Here is a 24,331-nt window from a genome sequence, read left to right on the forward strand (position 1 = left end):
GTGTAGTCCCCGGAGCTGGGTGGATGGGTATGGTGCGCATGCGCCGCACGGGGCGCAAGCAGCCGCGTGTGCTGGTGGAGGTCGCGCCGCGAGTGAGCGCTGGGTCTGTGGCGGTGCCTGTGCCCGCTCCGCCCGCGGCTGCACCGCGCCAGCCCCTCCCGCCTCCCCCCGCTACCCAGAGCATCGGCAGCCCCCGCCGGAGATGTCTGGGGCGCGGGAGAAGAAGCGGGCCAAGAAGATGAGGAACCAGCCGGCCAGCGTGACGCTTCCGGCAGAGCCGGGGCCCTTCGCCGGCGGCGGGAGCAGAGCCTGCCCGCCCCCAGGTACGGCCGGCCGGGTGTCCCCGTCCCCTCAGCCCCCGGTGTGCCCGCCATGGGAGTACCCAAGGCTTCGTCCCCTGCTATATACTCCTTTAGTCCTGGTGCTGCCATAAATCCCGTTAGTACGGGATTCTCGTTAATATAGGAGAATCGTGGAGTCTCCCATCTCCAGAGTAATTCCAAATCCACCTGGGCACGTTTCTGTGTATCCTGCTCTAGGTGATCCTGCCTTGATAGAGGTGGGAGGTTGGACCGGATGATCTCCAGAGGTCCCTTCCGACCCTGACAATTCTGGGAATATGCGCTTCTTTGTATCATCCATTCGATTACACAACAAATCCCTGTGGTTCCTAGTCTTGAAATGAATTTGGATGTTATATTTCATCCAGCGGCCCCCCTCTTTTTCCGTCAGACCTCGGAGCTGCAGGAGGGGCTGGTTTAGCCTTCTGGCGCTGTGAATAAATGCACTGATTTTCCCTCAGATCAGCATGCCCGACCAGTTTGCCTCTTGGGGCTTGTGGCTCCTTTATCTATGCAGGGGTATTGGCAGGAGGCAGCAGAACGTGTCCCTAAAATGGCAGTGTCGCTGGGTCATTGCTGGAGCATTCTGTACTCAGGTAACCTTTGCAGCTGAAGACTGAAGGATCCTGCCGGCTTGTATGCCACATGCTTTTTTCATCTGTCTGTTGACCTGCATCCTGTATGCTTCAGTTGGACCTCACACACCCTCCCATTTAGATATATTGTTACCTAAAAACACCACACATGAAAGGGCTTGTTACTGTGAGGCCTTCAAAAGATGACAAATTGCGTCTTTGTGGTTGAACAAAAAAATGCTAAAGTGTCACAGTGTATTTAGGTGACTGAAGAGTTCCTAAGCAGACAGAATGACATAGCAAATTATGCTCAGTCATGTCTGAAGATTTTGGAATATCATTACAGCAGTACTGCCAGATTAAACACATTTTTCTAACTTTATTTGTAGCAGGGAACTTCTAAAATTACATGGTTATGCTTTTCTGTTCTATTAAATAGTGGATTTTCATCCATGTAACATTCTTCTATAGTGTTAGTATCTCAATTTTACAGGGCTATTTTGTAGAAACAGGAAAGAAAAATTCTAGATAGGAGTTATAAAACTATGGATATCCGTAGAAACTGGAATAATTTAAAATTTATTTAGGTGTTAAGTCATTCACTGCTTTTTGAAACACTCTTCCATCTTCTGATAAAATTTTTAGTTCCTCCATTGAGAGGGTGTGCTTGTGATATGAGTTAATTTTGGGCTGTAAGGCTACACAGGTTTGCTGACTGAGGCAGCTTCCATTCCTCTTTCCCAACTATTTCCTTCTCACCTTCACCTCAGTGCCTGGACAGTGCTGCTCTCAGCCACATGGAAAACCCAAGTCAAGGACTTGTTCTACATAAAAGCTGATTTCTGTTTTCCACACCAAATTACTTTTTTAGCTGTACTACTGTGGTTCTGCATGATGTGTGGTTGCAGCAGGCTGTAACAGCATTGCTACTGAACATAAAACTTCAACTTCTTGCTTATTTGAAATGGAAAAAGAAGGTTCTTTACCATTTTTAGTTCACATAAATTGATGCTGCTGGAGGTGAATCTGCTCCTGGCTGTTCTTCGTGCCAATGGTAGCATTTTTGAGATGAAAGGACAGGCTTGTCTCACCCCATTTCTCTGCGCATACAGATTGATTTTTCACTAGAGAAGTCCCTAAACTGTATGGCCCCATGTTCTCTCAAGCACTCATCTTGATGAAGTGGGTGGGGTGGTGGGAATGGCTGTCTGGGCCCTTTTTAGTTGGGTTTCCAGCTTGAACAGCCTGAGAACCATATCTCAAGCTGTACTAGAAATCCTAACCAAGACTTAACTGAATATAAAGTAACCTAAAGTAATATATAATGTTAGTTAGGGTGAATATACAATAATCATTGAATATGGACTTCATGGCCCTCTTCAACTTTAAGTACTGCTAAGTGCTCTTGTTCTATAGTGCCCGACAAGAATACATTTGCTTATAGGAAAAAAAGGGGGAAGAGGAAAAAATAACTGCTGGTTTGATAGTAAATCCTGACTAGACAATAATAAAAATCACTACTGATGTTGCATGGACTGATTTCACTCAGGCTCTTGGAGGCAAAGTCTGGATTGGGTACCATTTTCAGAATGTGCAGAAGTTACTTAATCTACTGTAGGCTTGCTGCAGGACAGTGTAAAATTCTTATTTATTCCTGTAAGAAAGAACCTAATTCTTCTGATTTCTTATGACTTTTTCAGTTACATATATTAAGTATAATAGGAGGAATCTGCAATGCAGTTTCATGAGGAAAGACTGTAGAGTTATTAGTTACTCAGACTGCTTTGCCTTTCTCTAACCTCTTTTCATCTCTAAACCTTCCAGGAGATGTTCGTTCTGAGCAGCAGCATCAGCAGCAGAAATTTTCAAATCAGTCAGCTGGACCTTCTTACAGGAAAGACCAATATTTTCCAAAAGGGCAAAGTAGAGGAGAAAGAACCAGAGGAAGAGGAGGATGGCAAGGAGGATGCCAGAGTGTTTCTGAGGAAATGCCAAAATACATAACGGGTTTGTATATATGCAAAGGTCATAATTTCATGTCCAGGACAATTTTGCTGGTGATTAAGTTTGCTGTCTGTCTTTGGTTTTGTGCAAGAGCAAAAATTAGAACTGATGCTATGTTCTTCTGTTTTTCCTGATTTTCTCCAAAACACAGAAGTAGTTGTGAACTGGAATGAATGACCAGCTCTTGTTCAATGGGTCCTTTCGGACTTCTGAGTTGAAAAGTTGCACCTGCTTGTAGTGAGGGATATGCATTTTGGTTTCTGTTTGCCAGCAAAATGAGTACCGACAGTCATCTGCTTTTAATGTAGCCAGTGAAACTGATTTTACCCATGATGTAAGTTAAAGACAGCTTTTTATCTAACAGAACTTTTATTTAGGAGAGCAGATTAGCTTTGCAAAATGTGGCAGTGCTCTGATAGTGGATAGACCTCCATAAGCATAAAACAAGACCAAGTTCTGGATTTTTATTTGATCATTTTAAAACAGTCTGTAATGCGATTACTGCTTCCTTTTTTTCTCCACGCTGAAATTCTTTTCATCTCTCTGAATATAATCTGAAAAGATTGCTATTTTAACTTAACAACTGTTTAATGCAAATAGGACTTGTTGGTTATACTACGGCTTTCAGATTCATTCACATATAAATATTTGCTTGAGCATATCTGTAAGCTTCAGGATATCTGAAGAACTGAAATTTCCTCAGTAATAGTGTGCAGTACTTACTTTTATGTCAAGAAAGTATTGAACTGATATACTAGGAGTAATTCCATATTTTATGTACAGTATCCTCTTTGTTTTTTGGTATTTGTCATGCTCTGATGCAGTCCTTTTCATTCCAGTGTCTACCTTTGCTCAAGCTCGTGCTGCTGAAATCAATGCCATGTTGAAAGCGGTTTCGCAGAAGTCTTCAAACTCTCTAGTTTTCCAGACTCTCCCCAGACACATGCGAAGGCGAGCAATGAGTCACAACATTAAACGCCTACCCAGGCGGCTCCAAGAGATGGCCAGGAAAGAGGTATAAGTGCATTTTACAGCGTTTGGTATACTGGGCATAGCTAATGCACAGTGTTCAGCTGTACATTTATTAATATTAAGACCTGAAATTGTCTGCAAAACTTCCCTGGGTACCCTAAAGTTTGAGTGACATTTGGATGCAAAATGCAGGAACACCTCAGTTTTAGGTGTTTGCTCAAGTAGGTCTCATTAACCACTTGGCTTTGCGATTGCTGGACATCTTGAAAAGTTATTAGAGTAGTGTTAAAAGGGTCCACTGCAGGAGGGTTTGTTCGGGTCGTGCACTGGTCTCAGGTGGTCCAAGAGTCCACAGTAAGACCTATCTGCCTTGCACCACCACAGTTTTAGGGTGTGACCCTACTGGCTCAAACCAGCATGGCTGATGTACTGCTTCTGTAGGAGCTCAAATCAACTGGTGTTTTTAATGTCACATGGATTTGTTCATGTGAATATACTGATGTGTGGCAAAAACTCAGATAGGAAGTAGCAGATCTTACTGTTCACTGTTAAGTTTCTGAATGTGTGGGGATTTTGTTTTATGTGTGGGTTTCACCCAAACCTTGACGCACTTCCATGGATGTCGCTCGTGTAGAATGTTTCAAAGTGTGTTACTCTCAAGAATTATCCAACATCAGAATAAAGTATAACTTAATGTTAGTGCTTCCTGTATCATTATATTTCAGCCTTTTTCTTTTCAGAAGTTTGTTCTCGAGATTTACTTCCATATCCTCTCTTTTAAAAAACAGGCAGAGAAAGCTGTACATCAGAAAAAAGAACAGTCAAAGACTAAATGCCGCAAAGCCAGAAGGCGCCACATAAACTTGGTAGCAGAGTTTAATCGTAGGCAAAGAAAGAATATTTGGCTGGAAACACATATTTGGCATGCAAAGAGATTTCACATGGTAAAGAAATGGGGATACTGTTTAGGAAACAGCCCTACAGAGAAGAGCTACAGGGCTTGTTACCGAGCCATGACAAAACACTGCCTTCTTCAGGTACCGCGTTTTACATCTGTTTTCTTTGTTATTTTGCCAAGGCGAAGTAATCAACTCTTCAGTTTTAATGAATATTTGTCTCTTTGAAGTACTGTTGTGTCAGCTGTTAAAAAACCTGCTAAGTATGAAATAAAAGATTTTATAATTGTAATTAAAGGTGGCAAGTATCAGAGAGAACAAGATGAATCTTTAAAAGACTTATGGTAACTATGACTGGAATGCTACATTTTCAGTCTTCTCAAGAGCCAAGAGATTAAGCAAAACCCTGTATCATCTTCTTAAGGAGAATGCTATTGAAAAGAGACACTTTGTTCCATGTCCTTTTTGGTCTATTGGTTTGAGAGGAAGTTGGCCCTCAAATGAGAAATACTTGTCAACCTTCCTATAACTAACAATTTTGAGTTAGAAAAGTAATTTTTCCTTCCTCTTTGACAAATTTTAGAGAATGAAAAAGCAATACTTCAGTGTAAATTGTGAAGCCTTGTCTGGTCCTTTCCTAGCAGGCTCACTTTCAAGAGTTTTTCTTGCTTTACCACTATCCTGTTGTTTCAGGACTTATCATATTATTGTTGCCTGGAATTGACTGGTAAAGAGAATGAACTTCTGAAGCAACTTGGTCGAATATGTAGCATTGACACAGGTAAAATTTATGTAGTTCAAAAGAAAGATTCTGAATAGACTAAAGGATGATCCATCATTTTCCTTTTTTAATAATGTACCAGTCTCAGTAACAAAGTTGATACTGAGTTGTGTTTTTGGGTGGAAAACATAATTAAAATGTGTCATACTAGGACTAGACATTCTTATTTTCTTATTAAGTTGCTTATTAATAAGCTAATTATGGTCCAACATTAGCAACCCAGCAGCCAGACTGAATTTCAATTTTATTTTGTTTATTAAACAAGAGATTATTTTGTTTTTTCAGTAAGTGTGGTCTTTTTTAGGATTAACATTTCAAGAAGCTTGTTGTCTGTCTGGAAGATTCGAGGGTTCCCTGAATCTCTACCGAGCAGATCGCTATCCTGAGGAGATGCTTGGTCCTGTTACATTTATTTGGAGACCCAGGGATGGGTCTGAACACAGACAGTTGTGGATATGGGTTCATCCAGCTCTAAAGCAGGTGGGTTTTTTTGTATAGTTGAACTCTTATCTTTTTATGCATTGTACATATTAATGCTGAAGATGTCATCTGAAAAGTATGGAAGAGTTGGATATAATACATGACTTTAGGAATTAAAAGTTGGAAAACTGTTTCTGCTGTAGCAATATTCGTGTTCTGCAGCTTGTTTTTATAAAGGTGGTACAGAAGGTGGATGCTGCTGAGGCATTTACTGTTTGAACTTGTTAAAAGTTTTGTAGTGTCACTTGCTTCAGGATACATGTACAGTATGATGTTGCTTGATTCACATCCTTTCCATTGGCACCCCCAACTGGCTAAATTTAATATCATCACAGGTAATCATAATCTGATACTTAGCTATCAGCTTTAAAAAAAAATTAAAAAGTAAAACGTGCACAAGCAATTTTTCTTATGTTAATTTACATCAGAACAAATTCTTAGTAACATTCAATATTACTTTCAGCTTTTGTTAGCAAGCCCTTAAATTCAGCAGAATTAAGTTTATTCCTTTAAATCCAAATAGGAAAATTAAACAATATAGTGTAATTTTTTCGAAGTGTACTTAAGTTTTGCAGGGCACTGCATATCATCCTAATACAAACTTTGTTTTTCTTAAGGACATACTGAGGGAGTTAAAAGCAATTTTTCAGTGTTCGGAGCCTGAAGAAATCTGTATTACTGAGCCTGTTACAACATCAATTCAAGAGGAAAAACAAATGGAGGTTGTTATGAGCCCTGGCAATAAAAGAAAGAAGGAGGATAAAGAAGGAGAAAAAGTTGTGCCAGTTAAAAAAATAATTGGTGACGGCACTAGAGATCCATTTCAGTCCTACTCTTGGATCTCACAGACTACTGGTATTGGAATCAGGTTTGTTCATAGCAGAGTCAGAAACTGTGGCCTATAACTACATAACATAGCTGGTTTAATAGTGTACTGGGGAAAAAAAAAGTATGTTGTACATTCACTTGAAATTTTTCTCTTTCAGTGACAGAAGCATGGAGATTCTCAGATACCGGCTGATTGGCCCGTTATCACATTCAGTCCTTACAGAGACCCTGAAAGCTGCTTCTGTCCAAACAGTAAGGAAATTGGCAGTTTGGATGTTAGTGTAATTTCAGTAATGTTCCTAGCATGTGCAAGCTTGTTTTGGCTAGAAATAACCATAAATTATCTAGCCTTACTTGTTATAAAGGCTAACCTGTGTATTACTCTTGTTATCTTCTCTGTATTGGGTCTCTTGATCAATGCTGATCTCAGGAAGAACTCCTATCTGGATTTTAAGTGGTGGTAGGAAGAAAATAAAAATAATGGTGCTGTTGAGCAGGCTGTGTAGTTTCTGCTGTAGTGATGTATTCTGCTGAGAGGTCCAGAATAATTTGTGTTCTATTTGACAAACCCTAGACCGTTTTCTCAAGCAATGAGCTAGAGCACTAGAACTAAAGGGCAAACTTTTGTGTTTTCAATCAAATATTCAGTTCCTCCAGGATGTGGGGTTTTGTGTGCCTCTTGGCACATGGTATCACTGTGGTTTTAATGGTGGGGAGTTTTTTTGTCTCTTGCAGCAAACATGATGGGGGCCATGAAATTTCTGGCTTTCTGTAAGAAATAATGACAGAATTAGGAAGTATTGTGCATTGCTTTTTTATTTTTGGAACATGGGCTAAATTGAACAGCTTATTAGGGATTACTGTAAAGTATAGGACTACATTGAATCATGAAAAATTATTTTGGTTTAAAACATGAAGGGAAAGAAAATGACTATAGTGGTTGAGGCAAACTAAGAGTGAATTCACACTGATAGAAAGTAATAAATAACCATTTGAGTTTAATTAGATGTGTTGTTTTCCAGGAGATGGCAGACTCAGAGACGGAACTGAATAACTGGTGGGTAGAAAACTGCAAGGACTCTGAAAAAGTATCTCTTCATCAATGTCAAAGTGCTATCTTTGAGCTACTAGAAGGTATTTGGGCATGTGGGTGCTATGGGAGGAAGGGGAAACTCTTAAAATCTAGTGGTCAGAATTGGCATGTTAATGAGCTGACTTCAGTGTGGACATGCTTATTTTTTGCATGATCCAGAAAGTGATGCCTTTGAGAATATGCTTAGGTAATTACCATGGCATGGCAAAGAATTAGGAAATGTTACATCAGAGTTTTTAAGGAAATTTAAATCATCTGTGTAGTCCAAACTCTTAATAGATAAACTGAATCTTGTTTGTTATCTTTGTAAACTTAGATTTGAGATTGCTGATGGGATACACAGTCTGATGTATGCTCTTACTCCCTCCCCTCATACACTCAAATTAAGACAATAAGTTGTACAATACCTCCCCACATAAAATGGTAGTCTTCTACCCAAAGTGAAAGTATTATAACTTGCTTTATAAATGTTTGCTTCTAATTAACAGTTGTATATTTGGCTGAATTTTAAAGTATCGTAAAGTTAACAACATCTCCTCACTTTCTAGCACTGAAACAGGTAAGGAACTGGCTTTGGTAGATCTCACACTGTACTCAAGCTGTCTATCCAATGTGAGGCAGTTAAGCAGAGATGAGGTAAATCTTTTACAAAACATTTCTAAATTTCCTTTCTCTGGAAGACAAGTACAAAACAAAGGTTGTTGGTTCTTTGATATGTGCCAAATGCAAAGGATGAATTGAGTCTGTGAGCATGACCTCACTTCTATGCTTAAAATTAAATGCAAACCAAGTCTTGCCTCGCTGTTGTTGACTTCCTTGGTCTTGAACATTTAACAAACATTGGTGAGTTTTCAAAGCATTAAATAGAGTATTCTGGATTGCTTTGCTGGCTTAGGTGGTGTCACATCCCTGCAGGCAAAAAATGCATAAAATACTAGTCCAGAAAAAGATCACAACTTAATTGGTGCTTTCATGGCATTGTTCATCTGTGTGTTTTTAAAGGGATGAGTTCACCATCAGAAATGCCACCAGGTACAATTCTTGGCCTAACTGTTGGAGATCCTCGAATCAATTTGCCAAAAAAGAAGACAAAAGCCATGCCTGACTTTGAAAAATACCAAGGTAAAATACCTGGCTTATATTATGCTTCTTGTGGAACTGACAAAGGGAGGAGTTTCAGTTTCTCTCTACACTTCTTTTCATTTACTGTCATCTCCTGTGGATTGTCTCTTGCTGTTTTCCTTTAGCTTTTGATTTTCAGAATGTTTCCTTCCCCTTTCCACAGCCCCTGGCCAAACAGAAACAGCTTGAAAGTTGCCTAGGTTTTAGAACAGCAGTTGTGAGGGAGGGACATGCACCAAAGCTGGTCTTGTGCTCAGTGGAAGCCTCTGTCTGACCATACAGATGATCCAGGTTCGAATCCTGGCAAGGCCAACCAGGTGCTAAAAGCTGCTTAGTAAGTTTTTGTTTGCTGTTTAGTCTTCCTGATGCTGTCTATCTCTACCAGAAGATATCTGCTATTTCTGGTTTATAGTCCTACAGTGATGAAAATTCCAATTTCATTGGGAAAAAATAATAACATTGCAGGATTACTATTTCAGATGGCCAGGATGTGGTTATGCTAAAAAATGAAAGATGCAAGCATGACTTCTGAAATTTTCATTTCAGTGCTGACTTACACAGGATTTCAGTGGAAAATTCAATTTCAACGTTCTTGAAAAATGTGCAAGAGTTTATAGCGTGGGGTTTGTGCACAGTGCTGTGTGGGCATTCCCAATTAGGTTGAGTGGACGCAGGTTACCTGACCTAATATACAAAACATCCTTGCCAGCTAGCAAGCAGTAGCACATAGGATAAGTTGAAAGTTCCAGAGACTTAAAAATACTTAATTTTCTTGGTGATGTGTCTAGTGAAAGACACTAGAATAATGTAGTCCTACCTTTCACTTAAATCAGGTTGAATACCTACTTCACTTACTATCCTTTAGCTCTCTGCACAATTCTTTTATTTTCATTTTCTTACATCCTCCAGTTCTACATCCTAGAACAGCCTTTCTGTTAATTATTTCTGCTCAGCTAAGTTTCTCATCATTAGTGTTCCTGTTGGAAATGCTGCAGCATACATGACCTCTACTTTGGTTCCTTCCTGTTGAGAAGTAAGGTGAGCAATGTAGCACTTGTTTAAAGATACTGGTTTGAGCTGATAGAGGAGTTAGCAACTGCAAAAAGTAATTTGACTCCCTTCATTCTGCTTGCCGTGTCTGAAGATGTGTTCAAGAAGGCAAGATCAAGAGAAGGCATCTAGGTATTGGAAATGTCTAAAAGTAGTTTCTCTCTCACTGCCAGAGCTGTTTGTCCCTCAGGAAGGATGGTCATGGTAAAGAGGTAATGATGTAAGATAGGGAGTCAAGAGGACCTTTGTGTTTTTCCTGTGGCTAGCTAGAAATGTCCGTCTTCAAGATCTTTCTGCCTGGGGTTATCCTTTACTTACAAAAAATCTTCCAAACCACAAGTACTCAGAAAACTTGGTGTTGCTTTCTGGTTTCTTTCTGAGTCTTTTTTTTTTGTTTCATAATGAAGTCAAAGCTGCTTCTGTCCTCTCTGACTTTTATTCAGGAGGGGGAGAAGGTCCTTGTTCAGCTAGCAAGGGAAGGTAAACTGCCTAATACCTTCCAATTTAGGTTCTGCTAAATGACTTATTGTTACACATGACTAAAAAAGTTGAGGAGGCAGAAAAATGAAAGAAGACAGACAATACAGCTGTCTTCCAGTAGCAAATCAAAAGGATGTCACGGTAAGAGAGTAGAAGAGGAGAGGACAGCCCTCCTACGTTCTTGTAATTAGGGAGAGAATAGGAGGAACTGATGGTTTAGCAGGGAAAGTGGCAGCTGTTTTTTACATTTCCCACCTAAGTTTGACTTCCTCATGCTGCGTGGGGAGAATCATTCACAAGCTCCTGCATAGGTATTACACGTGCAGTGGGGGAATCCTATGGTGTGGCAGTTCACATCTCAAGACTGCCACTTAGGGGTCTAACTGCCACTTTCCTGTTTCCCTCAGAATATTCTTCCATGTTAGTTGGAAAGAGAGGCTATTGTTACTCTCTAAAGACTTTTGTTCTTAACCTAATTTTGTAGTTGACTTTGTGTCAGCTACTACCTGTGATTTATTTCTGCCTTAATGAACCTCCTCGTTAAAGTAGTTAAAAGCAGAGAACTTACATTTTTTTTTAAATCCTTCTAGAAAATTAATCTACGTTAAATATTTAACTCAGATACTTAGATAATTTTCTAATCAGGAGAAAGCATTCCAGTGCATTTGGTTCTTGTTGGTTTTGAAAGAAAAAGTAAAATTGCATATGTATTAATAAAAGGAAACCTAGACATAACTATGCAGAATCCATTTTGTGTCTAATCTGTTCTCTGTGCAATCATTACACTTTGTTGCCGCAATTCACTGTTTCAGGACCCATTATAAGGTCATTCTGAATTCAGACTAGTTTATAATCTCTTCAGAGCACGGGGTCTTGTTGCCTATTTCACTGCCTTTATACATCAGTTAGAATCATAGAATCATTTAAGTTGAAAAAGACCTCTAAGATCAAGTCCAACCATTAATCCAGCATTGCTAAGTCTATCACTTTGATTTATTCTTTTTTCCTGTAAGCCTCCTTGGTTGCCTGACAGGTTTGCAGAAGTTAAAATCAGTTAAATATATGAAGGAGAACCTATTGCAAACCACTCAGTGCAAAAGAATCACCTCTAACTGAAGAAGTTTGTAAGCCACAAGAGGCAAGGAACTGGCAGAGTGAAGAAATGCAACACAATGTACTGATTCTAGTGTTGTACTCTTCCCTAGGACCCTATTATTGGCCACACTTGGAATCAGATGAGTGAAACATCCAGCAAGAATTTCATCAAAAACAATGTATTCCTAAAGGTTATTCTAGTTTGACTTAGCATTTTCACTAGTATTTTTCCAGTCAGTTCTATCCCCTCATTCTACTGGTTCTTTTGCCAGGAGTAATGGAATGGAGTCTCCCGGGAATGGAGACTGCCCTCCTCTTCACTTTTTTTTGAAGGGCAATTTGTTCAACCAGAAAAGGAAGGAATTTAATCATGGCACATAGCATACATCACTACAGCAGTAGCCTTATCAACATTTCCACAGTAACACCCACCCAAAAAAAAGTTAGACTTCTCTAAGATATGTAATTCCATTTCAATGGTATTAGTTTTCCCCTTCTGTAAGAAAAAAAAACCTTTTTATAAGCCTTAGAACTACATAAACTTTCTGAGCCTTGGTTGTGTTGTAGCCTTACTCAGATGTGGTAGTATTTTCAGCTGATCTCAATTTAAAAAATATTAATAGTCATTCATTTGCCTTAATGACATCATGGTGGTTAAGCAATAAAAAGGAATCATTTCTGTATTCCACACTTTTCCCCCATTTTTCTTCCCAGACACTCAAATGCTATTAGGATTGGTATTAGTAAGATTGACATGCCACTTCTTATGGTAGCAGATTCTGTATGTACTTTAGTCTTTCTTTTTCTGCAGTGTCATATAAAAGCTAACTGATTTTCTTAGACAATCTTTACTAATTTGCATTTGTTTGTCAAATGAGTGAATAGTTTAGGTAAGTTACAGCCATCATCTTTGCTTGTGGATTGTCATACATGCACTCTGTGAAATTGATACACATCTCTCCATATTGATTTTTTTTCCGAAATGCTGTTCTAAGGTATGCCTGAGTAGTTTTTCCCTGTGAGTGACATGCTAACAAATCAAGTGTAATTCCAGGCTTTCCCAGTTACTCACACTCTTGAATGCATATGCATGTGTGAAAGCTGTGTGTTATGGACACGTGCTGATGGGATTTAATCAAAAAACTGTCCTCATTTCTTCAGGCTGGAGGATAAATCATTTTTCACTGCCTTCTCAGCAGCTTTATGCCTACTGGAAGTCAAGGCTTCCCCATAAGCAATCAGTTCTCACATGACTGCACGTTAGTGCTGTTCTTTTCTCCAGTTTAATATCTGACATTTTGATATGTATTTACTGTCTTCTGTGGGAGAAAGCAAATTCCACGACCTTAAAAACCAGTCAGCGTGGAGTATGGTGAAGCTTTTAACTGATACATATAGATGCATGAATGAGATACATAGAAGGAAAATACACCATGAAAGATATATGAGCTGAAGTTCCTTCTGCAGACATAGAGCCTGGGTCCTTGCCTGTAAACACGTCTCTTGCAGAATTTCAGGTATCTGTCCTCAGTTGTCCTGATACACAAACCCCTAGGTACATAGGACTCTGAAACTGCTTTTTTTTTTTTTTTGGCTTTTTTTTTTTTTTTTTGCAAAAGGGAGGAAAGAGAATTTTCAACTCTTAGGCCTGTCTTCTAAGACTGTTCAGATAATCAGCTATGCAAATCAGATCAACAGCTTGAAATGGAACAAAACCCCCCTCTATCTGTTTGTGTTGTCTAAGCACCAACCATTGACACCAGCAGAAGTAGCCTGTCACTGAGCTTTCTGTGCTTAGTAATGCAACTTCTTGTTTCCTATACTAGCCCTAACATCTTTCACTATCATCAGCAACTTATTCATCAGTAGGGTTATTTCCCCAGCAATCTTAAAATGTGGACTGAAGAAAACGGGAGAGAGGTAAGAAATAAGAACTGGTGTGAGAGTTTGGGATTATGATTTGAATTACAGTATGCTTAGTAGAAAGAATAAATTCTCCAAGGTAGTGGGGATCAAAGAAAAGAAAGTACCAAGTTAGAGGAGAGTATTTTAAGGTAGTGAGGAAGATATTGGATGCATGGTGGTGATGGAAAGAGAATGACTTGAAAGGGCTTTCTGTAGTGGGAAAAAACATTCATGCCATTATAGTATACAGGAATTGTAAAGAACTCCAAGAATATGACAAGGATAGACTGCCTGAACTGTGGTAATAAAAAGAAATGTTAAAAAAAACCACAAAAAGTTACAGTGAATAATTTACAGTGAAGGAACTAGAACATGTTTAAATGATTTAACATAAAGAGATTCTGGTGTTTGCAAATGCTTTCTGTACAGAAGATAGAAAAGGTTCATTCCTTATCTTATGTTTGCTTGTAATTATGTACCCTAAGTCACATAATAAGAGTCAGAAAGGAATTCCCCACCACCACTACCTATAGTTTTATTGCTGTCTTTTCTCCTTCCTTTGGGGCATTGATATTTGCTGTATCTTCAGATAAAATGTGCTTTGTCTCTAGGAGTGTTGAGCTCTCTTAGGTTCTTAATCAGGTTCCTGTCCTTAATTTTTGGTCTGAGAAGGAATTCTTCTGGCTTAATTGGCAAGAATTTCTTTTTAGTTGTATTGTTCTTAATTTGGAGAAATGTCACCCTAATCTGATAACTTCTTTAGCATTTCTTCTCACATAAATCTAACTCATTAGCAAGAATGCATAGCAAGTATCAACTTGATAACACTATGAAACTGTCACAAATGGTGCCATAGGTAATATTTTTTGTAAAGGATTTTGCAAATTTTAGTAATATGGACATCTTAAAGAGTATGGATTTTAAATAAACAGTTACTGCAGTTATGTTTGACAGTACCTATTGTATTGTTATTACCACTGAATAGTCCCTGTCTTCTGTGCTTCAAGTCTTTGTCAACATTACCTGGAAAAATTAGTGGAACCATTTTTAAAAGACTTAAGTAATTTTAAAAAACAAAACAAACCCTGACATGTTCTGTTCCTTTAATGTGTAAGACCTTGTAGATGACAAAATGAGGAGCAGTCACTCTAAGTTTTAATCACAGAACTATTAATAGGTTCATTAAGTTATTTATGGATAAGAATTATTTTACTTAAAATATGGATCAGCATACGTTATACTGAAGGCTTTTAATCCACAGATCACTAAAGGTAGGTATACACTTTCTTTACTTTGATTAGATCACAAAACAGAACAGAGAGGGTATTTAATACTTCAACATAAGTTTTAAAGTTAGAAGTATTATTTATTGTCAGTAACGTACACAACTGTTGATTTGTGCAGACATAAGGAAGAATAGTCCCTTCCTTGAAGTGCAGAGTCTGAAAAGATCCAGAATGGAAAGCTAGTGCTAAATAAGTAGTTGCATGCTAGTCATTTCCATACTGTATGTACATTTCTTAAAGGTAATACTCACTTTTCTTACAAGTTTACTTAGGCAGACTTATTTCAGGATTTGTAATGTTACTCTTCCTGATTTTCTGCAAACCTGTTGAATTTCATACTCTGCCTGAAAGGTCAAATTCCAGAACATTAAAGTTGGCATGTAAAGATCTAATTTAGATTGCCAAAGGTGTTGTCATTTCTAATAAGAAATGCTGGTAAAAAAAATGCCAGGTTAGTTCTTCTAACAGTTTGTTTTGTATTTGGTATTTGGAAAAACATGATAGGAACCTACTCCAGAAGCAGTGATGCTTGTTAAGCTTTTAATAGTCTTTCCTTGGTTGTCTATCCATAGTACTTATGATAGTGGAGTGATTTTTGAAATTTGATATTTAAACCACAAAAATTGTTTGAATTTTGTTTAAAGGTTCTTTTCTTTTCTAGATAAAGTTAGACAGCTGTACCTGGAGGGTGTACCCCTAGACTGTGCTCACAGCTTTATCTGGGACCAGGACATCTGTAAGAACGTCACTGAAAATAAAATCTCAGAGCAGGTAACTAAGTAGGTGGATTGCCACAGAGAAAATGGCTAATAGTCTTTAGAGTCCATAGAAAGAGGCTCTTGAGACTTGTATAAATCCAAGGTCGATCAGTAGTTTCCTAATGTCATAGTACCAAGTTGCTGACTTGAAGTGATTTTTTTGTAGCCTTCATATAATGTTCTTGCACAACCATTTTTCACGACTCAAATAAAAGAAAGCTTTATTGCATTGTCTACAGGACTAAATAGTTGTAGGTTTATTTATCAGAAGAGTTTGGAATTAGATTTTCCTACATCACCTTGACTCAAGTGCAGCAGATAAGAGGGATAAGTGGCAGAGAGTGGCCTTTCACTCGTAGCCAGGATTATTCTCCTGATAAAAGAACCGCGGAAGTTGGAAGGAAATAAATCCTCTGGTTCTGAACTGCAGCACACTATGCTGTGGGCATTCTGGGCAGTAACTCGTGATTTGTAGAGAACTTTAAATTTGCTGTTGCAGGTTTGAAATCTATCTTGACATTTTCATTCACAATGGAGGAGCAGCCCATAGAGTTCGTGGGTGAATTGCACTTTATGTGGTGGTTTAGTCACAACAGGTGATAAACTTTCAGCACCATTGTAATCAGAAAGAGTAAACACTTGCATGGCAGAAAGATCTTTATAAATATTCTCTTTATGAAAATTAGTTTTGTGCTCTTTCAAACTGGCTGACATAGTGTTAAAAAAGGAGAGTACTTGGAAAATATTGCGCTAGCACATGACAGTTGTCAGCACAATCTTTTTGTAGATGACAGTGTTTTTCATGCTATCATGAAATTTAATGTTTACCTTATAAAACAGAGGGAGTCTGATGGTCTATTTTTTTATAAATGTATTCTTAATGTGGTACAATGGAATATAACAACTGGTGATTGACAAAGCCTTGGTGCCAGCATGCTTTATGTGAAACTGTTTCATGACCAAATGTTCTTCCCATCTCCTTGGATGTAGTTCAGATTTGCTCTGTGTATTGACAAACTGTCTGAAAGCACCTGTTCAGTCTAGTCTTGTGCACAAATCTATAATACGATGTTGCAATGTTTGTTTTTCCTCCTTCATTTGTGTTGTACATTTTTTTTCCCTGAGTTTCAGTACCTGCTCTCCATCAAGGACTACAGAAGTAAGAAGAATGATAAGAGGGTGCTTGATACTCCTCTAAAATAATTTTTCATACCCTGATAAAATTCTGTTAAAATATATAGTATATTACTAGAATATTTTTCCTAACTGTAAACTCAGTTCTTCTTTGTATCTTGGAAGGGTATCTGGAAGAGGGAAGAAGAGTGGTTACTAATTTCTGGGAAATGTCTCCTCCTTCTCAGGATTTAAACCATATGAGAGCTCAGTTACTAGTACCTGGATCACACCTTGATTTGGGTCCTTGTGAATCTAAGATTCCCATACTGTTGGTGCAGCAGCCAGGGAAAATGGCTGGAGAAGATCGACCAGGATGGGGGAGTGGCTGGGATATCTATCTCCCAAAGGGCTGGGGCATGGCTTTCTGGATTCCTTTTGTAAGTGACTTTGATACCAAATTGCAAGTAAATATGACAAATAATTTGGTTTAAATTAATCGATTTTAGAGAGTATACTTCACATTGTATAACCAATTCACAATTACAGGATCAAAATCCCACTTTAAAAGAGTGCGTATGAACCGATTTGATGACTGAAGCTTAGCCTTGAAACTTTAAACAGTATCTTCTGTTGGGTATAACTATGTCCACATAGCAGCATCTAAAAGCAGCAAGTCTGTGGGGAGTCAGGAGAGGAAGCTGAAGCTATAACTCTCTGGTTTTGTGTTTCTGCAGGGATATGCCTCTAAAGAGGAATCATTTAGTGCCTGCTGCTAATCTATTTTCAGCTTGGCTATCTCCACTTCTGTCAACAAACTGGTTGCCTCTGATTTGGGAGAGAGCTTGAAACACAAAATTTGAGTTAAGCTTGAATACTCCTCTGATGCTGTTTGGAGCATCCTGCTTTGAATGTTTAGGTGGCAGTTTTAATATCTTTCTGCAGTTAAATTTATGCTTTTGAATGTGCAGGGGCATTAATTGCAGTGATACCTGTTGTGTGGTATAGATTGGGCAGTGACTGTTGAAGTATTACAACATTCCTGGCAATGTACAGGATTAGAACCTGTGAAATTCTTTTCAATGTCATTGATAGTTTTTCAGAATTAAATTTAAAGAGCATTGCTAACATTTTTGTTGAAATAGGCATGTAGAACTGTAGAAACCATACTTAAGTTTATTTTTTGAAAGTCAAAGTGTTAGACTTTCAATTTTCTAAGGCAGTACCTTCTGGAGCATTAATGTTTTTGTTTCAGTTAGGAAGCTGGAATCAGTACAAATATTGCTTTTTGGGTGTTTGGTTTTTATAACAGATATATCAAGGTGTACGTGTCGGTGGCTTGCAAGAAGCATTAAAGCATTCTGAATATCAAAGAACACCTCACACTCCAAATGATTTCCCAGACTGCCAGGCAGGAAGGCAGTTTGCCAAAGAACTGGAAACCAGTCTTCTTGAACAATTCAAACGGTAATATTAACTTAAAAATTAAGCAGTATTCCTTTTTGTCATTCTTGTAATTAAAATATTCCCTTAATTATCTGTCATTGTGTTCATTTAAACTTGAACTTAATATTGACATCTTTCACTAATGCTTTAAATCTTATATTATAAAAAAGAATCCTAAATATGTTTAACAGGGCATACGAATTAAAACATTCTATTCCCAGAGACATACTCAGTTATAGGACTGTAACAAGGCTGCAAAACAATAAAATAAACAAAGCTATTCCAAGTTCCCTAGGCAGAAAATGAGGGAAGAGGTAAGAGAATGCAGAGGCAGAATACCAAAGTACGTACCAAGTGTTAAAGAATAAAGTGAATTAAGAAGTACATCTCAATGTGTAATTTTAAAATATCAGGTATTCTGCAGTTTTCCTTCATTTTCACTGCAACAAACACAAAACTCTTAACCATGAGTGTGGAGTAGCTGGAAGTGTCCTCTGCACCATCTGGTGTTGGTTCCCCTTCAAGCCAGGAGGGGAACGTAGGAGAACGTCAGAGGAAAAGGTGGTGGTGTCAATCACAGCACATAGACATTTCCAGCTGGCTGAAAGGATATGGTCGTCAAACATACAGCAGTGTTTTCTAGATTGTAACTTTAAAATTCTTGTTCAATGAGATAACAAAGGGAATGCACAGTTAACTTTCTGCTCTAAATACTTGATTTTGAAAACAGAAAACATTATTAGACTAGCAGGAAAAAGTAGACAGCCTTTTGAATTGCTAAGTACTGAGTAAAGGCCCAGGAAACAAATATTCTTACCTACTTACTTGGTTTATCATTTAGACGTCCACCTGCAAAAAGGGCAAATTATGTCAAGCTGGGCACTTTGTCTCCTTTCATCTGTCCTTGGGGGCAGCTGACAAAGAACTGGGAAGGAAGAATGAAAGCTTCAGGAGGATTTGTACATTCTTCTTCCCCACACCCTGAGTGCTGCACAACTGAAGGGCATAATTACTGTGACCCCAAAGCAGAAGTGGTCAGAGAAACTTCCCTTGAAACTGGTGAGGTAGAGGAGACCATGGAAATAACAAGTTCTGAAGGTGCCCTAAAACCAGAGGATGTTACAAGCACCCATGACCTTCGTGAGAGAGATGAAACTAAGACAAGTGACTTTATTGTTCTCAGGTATGTCAAAATGATACACACATGTTATTTCTTTATTGGGAATTATTGAATTGAGGAAAAGAAGAACCCAGCCTTGAATATTAAGATAAGGGAATTATTTGATCCAAATACAGTGAGATTAAATAGTTGTACATGGATCAGAATTTCCCATTGAGTGGAAGTCCTTTGCTTTTCCTCAGCAAACTTAGTGACTAGATGAAGTAAATTCCTGAAATTATTTTAAATATAACACTCTGGAGTTTACTATGTTCTTAGAGTTGGCGTATTCTGGCTGCTTCCAGGTGGATGGAGCTTTTAGAGGTTCATGTTTTTGATTTTAAAACTGTTGCTGTGAAAATCGTCTTGCATTCTCTTCTGTAATACATCATCACAGGTGGTTCTTGCACTCCAAAGAAAATAGAGAATCCCCTGCATTCCAGTGCAACGCATGAGGGCAGCAGCAGTGTTTGGAAAGTGCCTGAATGCAAGACTTAGTGTAGTTTTGTGTAGTTACCACAGAAGAAAACATTGGAAGTTCTGGACTGCATTAATGTCACTGAAGGTTTTAGAGTATTTGTGGTTTAACAAGTTTTGAGGGTTTTAACAAGTAGTGTCACCTTCCTTCTGAAGAAGACACATGAATTCCATTCCCCCGTGTTCTTTTTGTGCTCAGAGTGATCTGAAAACCCCAGGGTTTTTATTAATCATTCTCTTGCAAATATGTGGGGTGCTGGATTTCTGTCGTACTGCTTGTTAATAACTATCCATGATATTTATTTTTGAAAATTTTTAATAGGAGTGAGAAACTACTAATGCAGTTATCAGCCTGGTGCTATCCCACGGCTGGAAAAGATCGGCGAATCCGTCTTATTTCTCGACTGGGACAGAAAGAAATGACTGAAGATGTTTTTTTGCCAATCCTGATGAGCTATCCAAGGGCTCTTGTCTGGGTCAACTTGTCACTCTTGAGAAAGGGGAACCCTGAATTACATGCCATGATTTGCATCCCAACAGAAGACGACTTGCTGCGTCTAAGCAAAGACAAACTCTTCTGTGGTCCTCAAGAACCCAAACATCGTGACATATTCAAGGACAAGGTACAGAGACAAAAAGAAGAGAAGAAGAAGAAGAAAAAGGGTGGCACGAAGGCTTTAGAAGGTGACCCTCTGAGCGTTCCAGATAAAGACACAACTGAAGACCACGAAGACCTCATTCTTGGTCTTTGGTCAGATGCTCTCCCAGATGTTACTTCCCACTGCTCCAGGGCTGTCTTGGGATATGTCACTCGAGGGGATTTTTCATTGGCTGCAGGGTGTGGAGAAGCTCTGGGTTTTGTTAGCTTGACAGGGTTAATTTATATGTTATACAACCAGCCAGCAGATAAGAAAGGGCTCGTTTTGTTAAGGACTCCAGCATCTTTACAGTACAGATTTGCAAGACTTAATATTGAGGTTTAAGTATAATTGCAATGCAGTAGAATGCCAAAAATACCAAAGAATGCCTGTTTTGTACTCTGTGACCTTTCTAATTTGTCTCAAATTTGAGGTTATTCTGAGCCCCAACATCTCTAAGATTATAAAATAATTAAAAGGCTTTTTAGCATTATTCAAGAAAATAACTAATGCATAAACAGACCTAGTATTACTTTTGATGTCTGCATTGCTAAGGATTTCTAACGGGTCATTATCACGATCTTCTTTATCTCTAAAGAAGCATATTCTTCATTTTTCTCCTGAAAGCAGTGGATGCTGTAACAATATACAGAAACTCATCATTTTCATTTTAGAAACCTTTGGTCAGATGGACTGTAGCTTCACAGTGCACTTTCACATGGAACTGCATGCAATCTGATCCAGTATATACAGCAAGTGGCTTTCCTGATTCCTCATACTTGAATAGATGTGGCTGCAGTGCAAAGGAGCCGAGTAGAGAAACTTTGAACAGAAAGTTTAATGCTTAAATGAAATGCAAATAATATGTAGCCCAGCTGTATAATTTTGAATTATAGGAACTGGAGTTTTTAAAATGGAAAGCATATCAGTCTCTCTATCTAGTCTGAAAGGTAATAAGCTTTTCAGATGCAAATTGCTGGTGGTGGGTCAGCATACATTTTCTGTTAATAAAGGGGATATTTTTCTTCCTTATAACATGAGATTATTTTTGTATGGAATGTGCTAGGATTGAAAGTTTCTTCATGTTACAGGGTGGTTCATGAATGTTGTTCAAACAGTCAAAATTTGTAAAGCATGCTGGGGGATGAAGGGAGAAAGGTGTTTGAATTCACTGGGGCAGTGTGTGTAGGTTATTGGTTTTTGGTGTTCTGTTGGTTGTTTTATGATAGCCTTAAGCATTTAGCCATTCTTGAAGTAAGCAGCTTGAAAAGGAATTTACAACAGTACGCTGTAGTTAGTAGCAGCATGATACAAATATATGCCAGTTGGTAAAATTACCCTGAAATTATCATGTACAAATAAAAATGTAATCTATTCTTGAGTCGGGAGTCTATTGACTAAGCTTGATTCTTAGAGAAATTAAGTAACAACCTTGTCTTTCTAAGGATCAGTCTGCAAATTAATTCACTCACAGTTCTGTTTGAAAGTCTTAGGCGAATAGATTAATGTTGGCTGGAGTTGTTGGAGAAAGGATTTAGCATGCTTTACCCTCAAAATTATTAAAATTTAGGACCATTTTTTGATTAAAGATAACACATACACGGGGAAGGGGCAAAACCATCTCTGATCACAAGGGAAGTATTGGAAGTGGGGCTGGATTTGGTTTTTTTTAAGTCTTCAGAATATGGGTTGTAGAATGTGCACCATCTGTGGGAATTAGAGTGGCATGTGGGACAGAGAGATGGAGCCTCCAGCACAGCTTGGACCACAGCTCCATGAGAAATCATACCAAATGGCTCCAGCACCACGCACCTTTGATGCACCTGATAAACCAATCACTCTCCCAGAAAGGTCCTGAGAAGCATCTGCAGGAGAGCCAGCAGATGGCCCCAAAGGAAAAAGCTTGGTTCTGGCAGGGCTGGGATTCACATGCTTCTGGCCATGTGAGTGCTGCAGCCTGTAGGTATGTGTGAATAAGGAGCCCCTTAAACGTTACAGCCTGGCTGCTCTGATCAAGTTCTCGTGGTAATAATCCTGAATTTAATGAACCTTTCGAATTGTAAGCCCCATTGAAATATTTGTAGGATCACGTTTCCAGAGCTGTGCTTCATGGGAAGAAAGGAGGGGAGGTGATGTTTGTATGTTTTTTTCCCTCGTTGCCTCCCTCATCTTAGTAGATACCTCACTGTAGACCTGGCTTGTATGTGAGAAAGAAAGAGGAGAAGCCCCCCCACCCAAGCTATCATTTTTTCTTTTCTGCTTGTAGATCTTTTGTTCCCCAAATCTTTCCCAGGTTTTTATTTTTTTAAAAAAACATCTGGAGTCTTTTTTCTTTTCCTCCTATTGGTAATTTCTGCCAGGTTTTCATTTTGACACTTCCTGTTACTTTTCTTTGATTTCCATTCTTTATTTTTGATTTATGATCCTTGTCTCTGGTGAGCCAGTGAACAGAAACTGGAATCCAAGCGCATCCTGTTCTGTATATCTTGTAATATTGTTACACAGTTGTTTTCCTTTAAGTCAATGATTTATGCCTTAAGACTTCACTCCTTGTAAAAAGCAATGCAAACTCGATAAGTTAAAAATGCTCAAAACTCCCAGCCAAAATTTGTCAGAAAAGTACTATGACTTTATGTAGCTGCAAGGAAATTTTTATCTGTGGTTGCAATTTCCAGATTCTGAGCGTCTCGAGGGTAACTTAGTCATAAAAACCATGTCAACACCGGATAATCAAACTGTGGATAATTAAACCTGTGTTATCTGTGTATCAGCTGTACTGTATGTCTGTGCTCATCATGTTGAATCAGGTGTAGTTTACAACACACATCTGCTCTTACTACAGTTGCTACACGTTGGTTAACTACCCCAGAGCATCTGGACCAGCTCCTGTGGGCTGTGATACATGAGCATTTTTGGGAACCTAGGAAGCTCTTGCCTAGTGAAAGCAGTTCTCACAAGCTCTCTGACTCCCATGCTGTCCTCCAGATAACTTTCTCAAAATAGATGCCAGCACAAATCCTTAGCTCTCGTTCTGTGCTTGGCAAGAGATTTTGGAAGCTAAAATGAAGTACAGAAGGCAATTTTGGCATTCTCTGTAGCACTGGGAAGAGCTTGAATGGTAACGCACTGCTCCTGTAGCTCTTTCTCCGGCTCCCTCGGAGCAGCTGTATCAGACTCACCTGGGGCAGCGTCTTTTCCTGGTCTGAACTGTGACTTGCATGGTAGTTGCCTGCCATGTTGACAGCACAGTGACTGATGGACCTACTAAGCTGAGGGTCTCCAAGATACACATTCTTTACCATTGCAAATCCAGAAAATGAGGTTGCAGAGAAGGGTGGTGATTACTCTGTGGGATGAGGTGAGGTGTGACTGGGTCCAGATTGTGTGTTTGTTAAAGATGTTCAGGACGCTCTGTTTAGCAGCCTCTAAGTAATGGAAGAAGTTACCTGGCAGAAAGACAGTTGGGGTTGTTGAAACAAATCTGGGAAAATAATTGACAGGGTGACAGACTGCTCAATGGAGGTAGAAGCCTCAGGGGATCATGGAATACACAGCCAAAGAGTTGTCAAATGCAGCGTGACAGTTTTCTTTCAGTGCTCTAAATCTGGAAGAGCCAGATATGTCAAACCTGATCCATTCACATGTCCGTGTGAAGTAGGTGGTAGGAACAGAGCTTGCAGGAGTAAACTACAAAAGGCATGTTTCTGAAGCATTCTAAGACTGAGAAAAGCAGAACAGCAATAGCATTGTTCTATTTTCCAAGGATATAACATGCAGAACTCTTCCACCCAAAATCCCATGTTTCTAAATGCTCTTCCCAGAGGTCAGCAAC

General features: G+C 38.9%; 1 protein-coding gene across 2 annotated transcripts; it reads left to right on the forward strand.

The window, feature by feature from the left end:
• The first annotated feature begins 23 nt into the window (after positions 1-23).
• On the forward strand, positions 24-22,588 carry POP1 (POP1 homolog, ribonuclease P/MRP subunit). 2 transcript variants are annotated; one of them, XM_051785201.1, is made up of 15 exons: positions 24-323; positions 2,741-2,923; positions 3,760-3,935; positions 4,681-4,929; positions 5,482-5,569; positions 5,874-6,049; positions 6,667-6,917; positions 7,036-7,129; positions 7,900-8,011; positions 8,973-9,092; positions 15,570-15,679; positions 17,028-17,219; positions 18,092-18,246; positions 19,067-19,408; positions 20,184-22,588. In XM_051785201.1, the coding sequence occupies exons 1-15, from the start codon at positions 203-205 to the stop codon at positions 20,842-20,844; spliced, it is 3,030 nt and encodes a 1,009-aa protein (XP_051641161.1). In that variant the 5' UTR covers positions 24-202; the 3' UTR covers positions 20,845-22,588. The 2 variants fall into 2 exon arrangements, with proteins under 2 accessions (XP_051641161.1, XP_051641162.1); XM_051785202.1 differs by lacking the exon at positions 24-323 and adding an exon at positions 3,072-3,254 and having other exon boundaries at positions 2,794-2,923.
• Positions 22,589-24,331: the final 1,743 nt, after the last annotated feature.

The sequence above is a fragment of the Manacus candei genome, unplaced genomic scaffold (assembly GCF_025592945.1).
Source record: "Manacus candei isolate 608988 ecotype Guabito, Panama unplaced genomic scaffold, ASM2559294v1 h1tg000019l, whole genome shotgun sequence".
Classification (NCBI taxonomy): domain Eukaryota; kingdom Metazoa; phylum Chordata; class Aves; order Passeriformes; family Pipridae; genus Manacus; species Manacus candei.